Consider the following 12,009-nt stretch of genomic DNA (forward strand, 5'->3'; position numbering starts at 1 on the left):
CGATTTGGACCAATGGGTCTGTTTCCATGCTGTAATCTTTATGACTCTAATGTATTTTGGTAGGAAAGACAAGGAAGTGTAAGATAAAAGAAAGAATGTAATTCTAAAGGAGTTGCCAAAACAGTTAAGTTGCAAGTGTTTCAATAAAACTAAGTTTGAACCACAGTCCTATGTTTGTCTCATACAGTAACAAGTATCTGAATAAACACATTTTATGAGCAATAAACTGGTCAAAGTATCTTCATGGAACATTTCACAAGCAACAGGTTTAATGGCCTCTTTCTCTGCAGTAACCATTCTATGACATACAAGGGTTGAAAATGTTACACCAACGTAGAATAAATAATGGTGAGAATGACACAGCATTTTGAAGCGTAAGGATTAAGAATGGGAAAACAAAATTCAGTCCTTCAAACCTGCAGTTTGAAATACAATCATGGCTGATCTTTTCTCAGCCTAACTCCACTTTCCTGCCTGCGCTCCATAACCTTTCAACCCATCACTAATTGAAATCTGTCTATCTCCTCCTTAAAATGTACTTAATGTTCCAGCAACTACCAAACTCTGGTGTAGCAAATACCATAGATTTATGACTTTTTGAAAGAAGTAATTTTTCCTCACCTGTGTTTTAAATTTTCTCCCCTTTCTCCTAAAACTTTAACCTCTTACCACTGACACTCTCATTTGTTTTGCTGAACTGATCCTCACCCTCAATAATTTCTCCTTTGAATCCTCCTACTTCCTCCAGACCAAAGGGGTTGTAAAGAGCACCCGCATGGGCCCCATCTATGCCTGTCTGTTTGTCATGTACATTGAACAGTCCATTTTCTGCAGCTGCACTGGCACCATTCACCACCTTTTCCTCTGCTACATCAATAATTGTATCAATGCCACTTTGTGCTCCCACGAGGAGGTTGGACATTTCATCAACTTCACTAACACTTTTCACCCCGACACCTCCCTCCCCTTCCTGGGCTTCTCCATCTCCACTACCTGTGACCAACTCAACGTGGACATGTACTACAAATCCACTGAACCCCACAACTACCTGTAATACACCTCCTCCCCCACCTGTAAAAAATCTACCCTTTATTCCCAATTCCTCTGCCTCTGCGACAGCTGCTCCCAGGGGGAACAATTCCACCACAGGACACACCAGATAGCCTCCTTCTTCAAAGACTGCAATTTCTCCTCCCATATGGTTGATGATGCCCTTCAGCGCATCTCATCCACTTCCTACATCTCTGCCTTCAAACCCCAGACTTCCAATCGCAAAAGGGACAAACCCCCCCCACCCCTAATGCTCACCTTCTACTCCACTAAGCTCTAGACACATTGCATCATCCTCTGCCATTTCTGCCACCTACAAACAAACCCCACCATCAGGGTTAAATTCCCTCCCCACCCCTATCCACATTCCATAACGACCATTCCCTCTGCAATTCTCTTGTCAGGTCCACGGCCTCCACCAACCCACCTTCCCCTCCCAGCACCTTCCCACTCTACTGCAGGAATTGCAAAACCAGTGCTCACACCTCCCCCCTCACCTCCATCCAAGACCCCAAAGAAGCCTTCTACATCCATCAGAGATTTACCTGTATTTCCACATATCATTTACTGTGTCCAATGCTCCTGATGTGGTCTCCTCTACATTGGGGAGACAGGATGCCTACTTGCGGAACTCTTCAGAGAACATCTCCGGGATACACGCATGAAACAACTCCACTGCCCCATGGTGGAACACTTAAACTTCCCCTCCCAATCCACCAAGGACATGCAGGTCCTGGGCCTCCTCCATCGCCAAACCCTAACCACTCATGTTCCGCCTTGGGAGCCTCCAACCACATGGGATCAATGTGAATTTCACCAGTTTCCTCATTTCCCCTTCCCTCCACCTTATCCAAGATCCATCCTTCCAACTTGGCACCGCCCTCTTGACCTGACCATCATCTTTCCCATCTATCTGTTCCACCCTCCTCTCTGACCTACACTTTTACCCTCACCTTCATCTACCTATTGAATTCTTAGCTACCTTCCCCCCGGCCTTACCCCTTCTTCCATTTATCTCTCAGCCTCCTTAGCCCACAAGCCTCATTCCTGATGAAGGACTTAAGCTCGAAACATTGATTCCCCTGCTTCTCGGATGCTGGCTGACCGTCTTGCTTTTCCAGCGCTAACTTTTTGACTCTGATCTCCAGCATCTGCAGTCCTCACTTTCTCCTAGTGTCATCAAGCATACTTCCTCAGCAGTAACCTGTTCACTGACACCCAGTTTCAATTTTGCTAGGGCCAGTCAACTCCTGACCTCATTACAGCTTTGGACAAAACAGATGAAATGCAGAGGTGAGGTAAGATGACAACTCTTGACATGAAGGCCACATTAACAGAGTGTGACATCAAGGAGTTTTAGCAAATCTGGAGATGATTGTGGTAGTCGTAGGTCAGTCATCTCATCTCCAGGAGTTCCTCAGGTTAGTGTCCTAGGCTGAACCATCTTCAGTTGCTTCATCAATGATCTTCCCTTCATCGAAAGATCAGAAGTGGGGATGTTCACTAATGATTATGTAATGTTCAGCACAATTTGTGACTCCTCAGATGCTGAAGCAGTCCATGTTCAAATGCACCAAGATCTGAACAGTATCCAGGCTTGGGCTGACAAGTGGCAATTAACATCCATGCCACACAAATGCTAGGCAGTGTTGGTTTCCAATAAAAGACAAACTCTCCACTGCCCCTTGAAAGTCAATCTGTTACCGTCATTAGAAACCCTATTAACAACATCCTGGCTTGCCATTGATCAGAAGCTCAACTGGACTAGCCATATAAATATAATGGCTGCAGGATCAGATCAGAGACGAGGAATACTGCCGCAAGTAACTCACCTCCTAACTCGCCAAAATCTGTTCATCATTTGCAAGGCACAAGGCAGGAGAGTGATGGATGAGTGCACTCCAACAACACTCAAAAAGCTTGACACCATCCAGGACAAAACAGCCTGCTTGATTGGCACCACATTCTCGAACATCCACTCTCTCCATCACTGATACTCAAAGGCAGCAATGTGTACAATCCACAAAGTGCACTGCAGAAATTCACCAAAATCCTTAGACAGCACCTTCATCTGGAAGGGCAAAGGGAGCAGAAACATGGAATTTCCCTCCAAAACATTAACCATCCTGATTTGGAAATATATCACCATACCTTCTGTGTTGTTGGGTCAAGATCCTAGAATTTCTTCCCCAGTGGCATTGTGGGTCCACGCAAAGCACATGGACTGCAGAAATTCAGAGGTAGCTCACCACCCCCTTCTCAAAGGCAGAGATGAACAGGCAACGAATGCTGGCTGAGCCGGCAATGTCCATGTCCCATGAGTGAATAACAAAAAAGTGCAAAATCCTGCAGGGAAACTGCACATATATGAATATTGTTAATCCACAGAAGAAATGCTTAGAAACTTGGCCATTCATATAAAATCATAAAATCATCTGGCATGGAAACAGACTCTTCAGTCCAAGCTGTCTATGTCAACCAGGTTTCCCAAACTAAACTAGTCTCACTTTGGTCCATATCTCTCTACACCTTTCCTATCCAAATGTCTTTTAAATGTTGTAACTATACTTGCATTTACCACTTCCTCTGGCAGTTCATTCAACATATGAACTAACCTCTGTGTGAAAAACGTTGTCCCTCAGGTCTCTTTTAAGTCTTTCTCCTCTCACCTGAAAAATATGCCTCCTAGTTTTGAACTGCCCTGCCCTAGGGAAAAGACTTTTGCTATTCAGCTTAACTATGCCCTTCGTAATTTTATAAATGTCCATATGATCACAACTCAACTTCCTACATTCCAGTGAAAAACATTCTAGCCTATCCAGTGTCTCCATATAACTCAAACCTTATGGTCAAGCAACAATTTTGTCAATATTTTGTGAACTTTCTGCAATGTAATAATATCCTTCCTATTGTCGGGTGACCAGAACTGTATTGAAAACTGTGGTGCTGGAAAAGCAGTCAGGCAGCATCCGAGGAGCAAGTGAGTCAACGTTTTGAGCAAAAGCTCTTCAACAGGGATGTGGGGGGTCCAAAGGGGCTGAGAGGTAAATAGGGGGGTGGGGCTGGGGGAAAGGTAGCTGGGAATATGACAGGTAGATGGAGGTGGATGGTGATAGTGATAGGTTGGAGAGAAGGGTGGAGCAGATAGATGGGAAGAAAGATGGACGGATAGGACAGATCAAGAGGGCAATGCCAAGTTGGAAAGTTGGATTTAGGATAAGGTGGGGGAGGGGAAATGAAGAAACTAATGAAATCGACATTGATCCCATGTGGTTGGAAGATCCCCAGGCAGAAGATGAGGTGTTCTTCCTTCAGGCATCAGGTAGCTAGTGACTTGCTTGTCCTTGGCAGAGTGGAAGAGAGCAGAAGTGATCGGTCACAGGGCAATGAGGTTGTTTAGTGCGTGTGTCCCAGAGATGTTCTCTGAAATTTCTGCAAGTTGGCATCCTATCTCCCCAGTGTAGAAGAGACCAAATCGAGAGCAACGGATACAGTAGATGATGTGTGTGGAAGTACAGGTAAATCTCTGTCGGATGTGGAAGGATCCTTTTGGGCTTGGAAGGAGTGAGGGGGTGTGGTGTGGGTAGAGGTTTTGCACTTCTTGCGGTGGCAAGACAAGGTGCTGGGAGTGGAGGGTGGGCTGGTGGGGAGCCTGGAGATGACAGGGGATTTGCAGAGGGAATGGTCTCTATGTTGCATCCAGAGGTTGGTGGCATGGGAGATGAGGATCGTAGGGGGTTCTATCCTTGTTGCGATAGGAGGGGTGGGGTTCAAGGGTGGAGTTATGGGAAGTGAGGAGATACGTTCAAGGGCATCGTCGACCACATGGGAGGGGAAAAAGGGGGGACCATCTTGAAAAAGGGGGGACCATCTGGAATGTTCTATGGTGGAATTGGTCCACCTGGGAGCAGATGCAACGGAAGTGGAGGTAATTCAAGATTTCAAGATTGCAATCTTGAAAATAAAAATGCATTTGATGTCCTAATATTGCTTTAGAATGAGCATTGCAATAATAATTCATAAAACATCATGGAAGAGAATATTTTAAAATGTAATCCTTTGAAATTGGTTTGATGATGAGGTAATTTTATTTTTCCTACTGGCAAAACTACATACCAGCTCTTCTGACAGAACTAGTAACTTTACATAATTCAGTCCAACATAACTGGTCTCTTCAGTTATCACAGATAGGTTTACTGATCCAGGCATTGGCAGATTGCCATGTTTGATCGCTGTGAGATTTCTCTCGTTTACTCTGAGGGAATGTTGCACTGTTGCAGGCTCCATGTTTTCAGTCAGATATTAAATCTACCCTCTAAGTTGAACGCCAACAATTCCCTGCCACTTTGTGTATTCTCACGCTCGTTGTGAACAACATTTACCCCTCAATATGCATCACTAAATACAGATTATCTGGTAATTTTGACTTTACTATTTGTATCACGGTGCTGTGCATATTTTGATTGGTGTGTTCAAAGGTATCTTTGAAGCACTTAAGGGCATTTTGAGGTCATGAAAGGCATTGTATAAATGTAACTTTTTTGTTCATTCATTCCACCAGTGCAATTTTGGTGCTAGAACAGCAAAAACACAATTTTACAAAAGTTGGGATTCCTGTTGCAGTCTTGCTGAAAGTGACTGTGGGGGAGTGACTCATCAGAAAATCATCCCAGAAAGGTCCACAGTTCAGTTCCCAATCTGTGCTGAAGAAGGTTATCTTGGCGAGAGTGATGTTAAATGTTCTCAAGTTGGCCATAGGGAAACAAAACTGTCCATGACACAGGCCAGCAGTTTTCCAGCTGTTTTACCTGTTTGCAACATCAGTAATCTAATTGTCATGACTACATCATAAGTTTTGGTTTGTTTTTAAACCAAGGAGGTCTCTGGCGAGGTTCATTGAAAGAAGAAGCTTTCCCCCATCCCTGTTCAATAGGTGACAAATATATCAGGGTGTCAGGTCCTTGAAGTAATCTGAGTCCATGAAGAGGTAGGTGGCAGAAATAATCTAAATCCAGTATAAAACTGGTTGGAGTATTCATATAAGGGAGGTACTGCATTTCACCATGCATTCTAATGGTGGGGGACATCGGAAGAAAGACTGTGTTCAAGACTTTAATGTATTATGTAATGTTGCCAGTGTTCTACAAAATAATCTGTTGACAAATGTTTGATTTCCCGCCTACCTTTCTTAATCCACGTTCTGCTGCCTCTAATTTATCTAAGTGCTTTGTCTGACATGCAGCATTAAATGGGCAGAGATTTCTATGAAATAAATATTGGGAAGGCTGAAGTGATTATCTTTGGTCTGTACTACAAACCTAATGCCAGGCCCACTGACTTTAACTTTATTCTTGGTCAGTCTTTAAGAGTGAACCAAACTGTTGCCAACCTTATGCATCTCATTTAAACCTGAACTAAGCATTCTACCCATCATCTTCTCCATTATTAAGGTCTCCTACTCTCACCTTGATAACACCCCATCTCCAGCCAGGCTTCATCTTGGCTCTTGTGGAGACCAGAGACTCGACTGCATTCTACTCTGGTTGGCCTCAATTATCCAACCCATTAGAAGCTTGAGCTTGTCCAAAACCCTGTCTTGAATTCAATCATATTCAAGTCTTGTTCACTGCTTACCTCTGTGCTTATTGATAAACATTAGCTTCAAGGCTGGCAAACCTCATTTTTAATCTTTCATCCTTGTGTTGAAACTCCTCCATGGGGTCCCTGTACTCTATCTCTGTAACCTTCTCCGATCCTATAACCCTCTGGTAGCTTCTTGTTGCTCCAATTCTGGTCTCTTTCACATTCTTGATTTCTTTCACCGCACATTAGTGGCATTCCACACAGACGTCTAGACACTAAGATCTCCATCCCTCTGTCATTTAAGTTACTCCTTAAAAGCAAATATTTTGATCACAGGTTTTAAAACTTTCTTTGCCTGGTTTGACATCAAATGTTTTCCGATAATGCTTTTGTACAATGCCATGGATTATTTTACTATGTTCGCAGCACTATATAAATGAAAATTGCAGTAATTCCTATAAAATGCCATTATTTTTGAGCTTTTGGGGTATTGAATCTCATTGATACATTTCCTCAATTAACACGGCAAAGAACAGCTTCAAGGATAGATTTTCGAACTTTATTTTTAAGGAACTGTAACTAAGATTGCTGACCTTTGTAAGGGAATTAGATGCATTGGATGGAGCCCACGATGGTGTAAATTGCTGTTTGAAGAAGAAAATTGGCCTCCTTTTACTCTGTTTTACTGTCTTTCTGTCTATATTTGCATCTGTTACAATATATAAATACCTTTTGAAGAAAGCTGGAAGTAGCAGAATTAAGCAGTACATTCTTAATTTTAGGAAACATTGGTCATGCTCAACATAGTTGTAAGCACTATAAGAGAATATTTCACCTTTGATTAATCATATGGATTTATTAAAAAATGAATAACTCAGCAAGTAATGATGTGTCAACTCTTTTGCACTTACCTTTCAGTGTTGCCTTCTTTAGTACCTTCATAGCATAGAGCTGCCCCGCATCAGAGCCCTTTATTTTCTTAACAAGAAAGACCTTGGAAGAAAGCAAGGATGTCTGAGGTTACAGTGTGATTAGCAGCTTAATAACGAATTAACTGTCTTTGAAATGGGCTCTGAATAGAAGTTTGGAGATCGTAAAGACTGCAGATGCTGCAAGTCAGAGTCAATAAAATGTGGAACTGGAAAGACACTGCAGGTCAGGCAGCATTGGAAGAGCAAGAAAGTCAACATTTCAGGTTGGCACCCTTCATCAGGACTGGTAGATATTGATTTACCTTTTTTGGATCCATGACGGACTACCTCATATTTCTCCACATTGAACTAGTCTATCATAATTTTATCCATGCATTCTATCAATGGAACTTAGAATTTTTATGTGCCATCTGCACTGTGTTTGTCTCTCCCAAATCATCGTTATCTGTAATATTGAATATATAAGTCATTATTCTTTCATCTAAGGCACTGGCATATATGGCCAGGCCCTCCCACAGTTGTCTTCTGCAGCAAGAAATCAGGAAGCAAGTTTCACTACACGGTTAAAAAAAAAACTGCCTTACTAGAAAACAACATGATGTAAAAGAATCACATATTTGGGAAGCAGATCCTGGACTCTCCCTCTTCTGCACTAACAAAGTAATAAGGTGTCATTGACAACTTACTGAGAACTGATATGTTAATAAAGTTTTGTGACCACTTTAATCAACTCGCTCAGATCAACCAGTCTTCTTTGAATCCTGCCTGAAGTTCTTTTATTCAATTTATTCTTTCTTTAAGATTAATTAAATTGCACTATGGCAGAAGCAAAGCTAGGCAATCTTCAATTCGAAAAGAGTCCAAGCTAGCAAAAGAGATTCATATTTACATTCTACAGATGTCAGATAGTAAGCTGGAAGCCTGAAAGTGAAGGCGATTGTAACCCTGCATGACATGATTTCTTGTGTCACACAGTGTCAGGCAGGTCAGCGGCAGGGTACATTATTATTGTCAGAATAACAGTCCTGCAAAATAGTCAATTTCTCAGGAAAGCACTCACTTACTAAAATACAATCCTTTTGTATCCCTAATTACATTAATGTACTGAGAAAGATACTGTCTTTTCATTCTTTTCCTTACGACTCTTAATTGGGTCTCTTCTCACCTTTATATCACCTCCTTTATTTATTTCAATTTCATCAAGCAACTTGAAATGCTTTTTAGTTAAAGACATTTGATGAAGGCAATTTGTTGCTGTCACGACTGCTATTATTGTAAAAATGGCCCAGATTTTGGGCGGTAATGATAGCTAAATTCTTTGGATTTGTCACCTGGGGCTGGATTTTCATCACTTGATGGCATTGAAAAAGTGAAAAAAGGATATGAATCTTGGTTTCACATTCCGAATTGCTATGCCTTCCTGGCCTCACGATCTTGACGTGATCTTTCTGTTGGCCATGATGACTTTGAATATGAATCCCACGCATACCTCCTCTGAGATTATGCTTGTCATTATGTGGACCCCACCTAAAGTTTTAATATTTTCCCCCATGATATTCTTGTGAGCTGGTGCAAGCTTTGAAACATCTAAAAGAATTTATCAGGCTTGAGTTTATGAACTTATGAAAATGCAAGCCTGAAACTTCATTGTGTGTAAATATTAAATATTAAACTCTTATTTGTTTCTCTGCAAACTTCATGAACGTGAAAAAAGCTTCAAGAATCTGATGGCCTATCCTGATCCTAACATACAGCTAATTTATACATCGTGGATGGAATTTTGTGTCTTTCACCATGGTGAGTTCAGTTGCGGGCTTGCTGCATTTAATCAGGCACCACAGTGACAAACAGGTACCTGCCACTACCCCAAATACATCTTGGGCTAGGAAGACAGTCCTAATGCCCTCCTATCAGTTGAATCCGTTAAGAGGGCAATTAATGGCCGAATAAGATCTACTTCCCAGCACTGTTTGTAGTAACCTTGTGACCTTTAGGAGGCTCTCCGAGTTTTATACATGGCATGAAAATTGTGGTGTGTTTGCTTGCCAGTTCCAGCAGAGATAGGAGAGTATGGGGTTGGGATGAGGATGCTCCAGCAACCAATTCAAAAGGAAAACTTAAAAAGACAGGGCTGAATTATACAAGACTCTAGATTCCCCACGACCTCTCATGGGGTGGAATATCAGATATGAGGTGCCCACCGAGGAGGTACATTAAGGATGTTTAACCCCCACCACCCCATTACCACCTCAGGCCCAGCAACCTGTACTTGAAATCCTGCCAGGCTGGCTGGTTAGCATGGACCTCTCCCATTGGCAGTTTAATTTTAGTGGCAGAATAATACCTTTACATGAGCGTTAATTGTCTGCCCAAGTGCCTCAGTTAACCCACTGACTGGTGGAATATTTATAGTGGACACTGATCACTCACTGGATTCATGAACCCCTCCCTTTTCAGTCCTACCAGCAGGCAAGTATTCAATCCCAACTAACTTGCTTCTTTTCACTGGTTTTAACACTTTTGTTTATGATTCATAATGATATTTGAAATGTATAATTTACACGTAGAAGAAGATCATGGAATGAAACAACCAGGAGTATGGGCAACTAGAATTGACAACCTTATAATTGAGTTGCGGGCTGTGCATGGAAACATTGTCACCATCAGATCAGCTGACTGTTGCTTTAACAAAAGAGTTTGGGGTAGTGAGAGCTTGGCCATTTTTATCAAGGCAGTATCAATTTGCACATTTCCTAATTTCTTTGGTATTCATTGTTCATTAACTTGAAATAAATCACTTTTTCATTAGAACTGAAGCCATATTGAAACATTGGTCAAGGGTAGTTGTATAAAATGGCCAATTGTAAATCAGTAACCTGCTGAACACTTTTTTTTAAACTGATCTACAGAAAACAAGATTTGGGGACCACTATATAAAAGGGTAAGCACACTCTGTTAATGTTTTTTCATAAGGTAGAACTTCCATACCAGTATTGATTCCAAGGGGACTGTCTCTTAACTGCTTCTGTTGTAATTATATCCTTCTTAAACTGAATGTAAAAATGTATATCGTACACTAGAGTTGGTCTTGCCAAGTCTCTGTAAAGAGCTGCAAGGAGCTGCAGTAACACTTCCCTATTTTCATACTAGTCCATCCATCCTCTCACTCTCTCAGCAGAGCAGGTAAGGGCTGTTTGGCAGTGGCTGCTTGAAGGCTTGGTGACGTTTGTTTAACAGTTTAAATTTGAATTTTTTTTTAAAAAAGCGCGGAGCGGACCCGGAAGCTGGTGTAGCGCAAGCTTACCTGGGTAAGTTGTTTTCCTATAAAGGTGCGCAGGAGAGGAACCTGAGGCACTACAGAGGTAGAGCCTCCCACCCGCACTCCTCCTCTCACCTAATAATAAGACCCGTTGTGGTAAGAAGGTAAGTGCTACATTTTGCTTATTCTCGTGTTTAGATCTAGTATTTTTGTAAGGGTTACCTTTTAGAGGGATGGCAGCGAAGGCAGTGCAATGTTCCTCTTGCAACATGTATGAAGTGAGGGAAGCCATTAGCGTCCCTGCTGATTACACTTGCAGGAAGTGCACCCATCTCCAGCTCCTCCAAGACGGTGTTAGGGAACTGGAGCTGGAGTTGGAGCTTTAGGGAAGTAGTAACTCCAAAGATTGTAGACAGATGGGTGACAGTGAGGGGAACTGGGAGGAAGCAGCCAGGGCAGAGACCCCCTGCGGCCGTTCCCCTCAAGAACAAGTATACCGTTTTGGATACTTGTGGGGGGGGGGACTTACCAGGGGTTAGCAATGGGGTTCAGGCCTCTGGCATGAGCCTATCCCCGTTGCTCAGAAGGGAAGGGTGGAGAAGAGCAGAGCGATAGTTATTGGAGACTCGATAGTTCAGGGCACAGATAGGCGGTTTTGTGGGGGCGAGAGAGACTCACGTTTGGTATGTTGCCTCCCAGGTGCAAGGGTACGTGATGTCTCTGATCGTGTTTTCCGGGTCCTTAAGGGGGAGGGGGAGCAGCCCGAAGTCGTGGTCCACATTGGCACCAATGACATAGGTAGGAAGAGGGATAAGGATGTTAGGCAGGCTTTCAGGGAGCTAGGTTGGAAGCTCAGAGTTAGAACAAACAGACTTGTTGTCTCTGGTTTGTTACCCGTGCCACGTGATAGAGAGTCAAGGAGTAGGGAGAGAGAGCAGTTAAATGCGTGGCTACAGGGATGGTGCAGGAGGGAGGGATTCCAGTTTCTGGATAACTGGAGTTCTTTCTGGGGAAGGTGGGACCTCTATAAACATGATGGTCTACACCTGAACCTGAGGGGCACCAGTATCCTTGGGGGGAGGTTAGCTAGTGCTCTTTTGGGGGGTTTAAACTAACTCTGCAGGTGCATGGGAACCTTGACTGTAGTTTTTAGGGTGCAGGACCTGGAGTGTAGGGAGGTTAGGA

General features: G+C 42.8%; 1 protein-coding gene across 4 annotated transcripts in view; it reads right to left on the bottom strand.

Annotated features, from left to right (window-relative positions):
• rps6ka2 (ribosomal protein S6 kinase, polypeptide 2) overlaps positions 1–12,009 on the bottom strand; it is a 387,513-nt gene that overhangs the window by 164,526 nt on the left and 210,978 nt on the right. For all 4 annotated transcript variants that reach the window (XM_060830971.1, XM_060830970.1, XM_060830969.1 and 1 more), the window contains exon 3: positions 7,545–7,626. In XM_060830971.1, the coding sequence (XP_060686954.1) occupies positions 7,545–7,626 (82 nt within the window). The remainder of the gene's footprint in view (positions 1–7,544; positions 7,627–12,009) is intronic.

This window comes from Hemiscyllium ocellatum, chromosome 10, assembly GCF_020745735.1.
Source record: "Hemiscyllium ocellatum isolate sHemOce1 chromosome 10, sHemOce1.pat.X.cur, whole genome shotgun sequence".
Lineage (NCBI taxonomy): Eukaryota > Metazoa > Chordata > Chondrichthyes > Orectolobiformes > Hemiscylliidae > Hemiscyllium > Hemiscyllium ocellatum.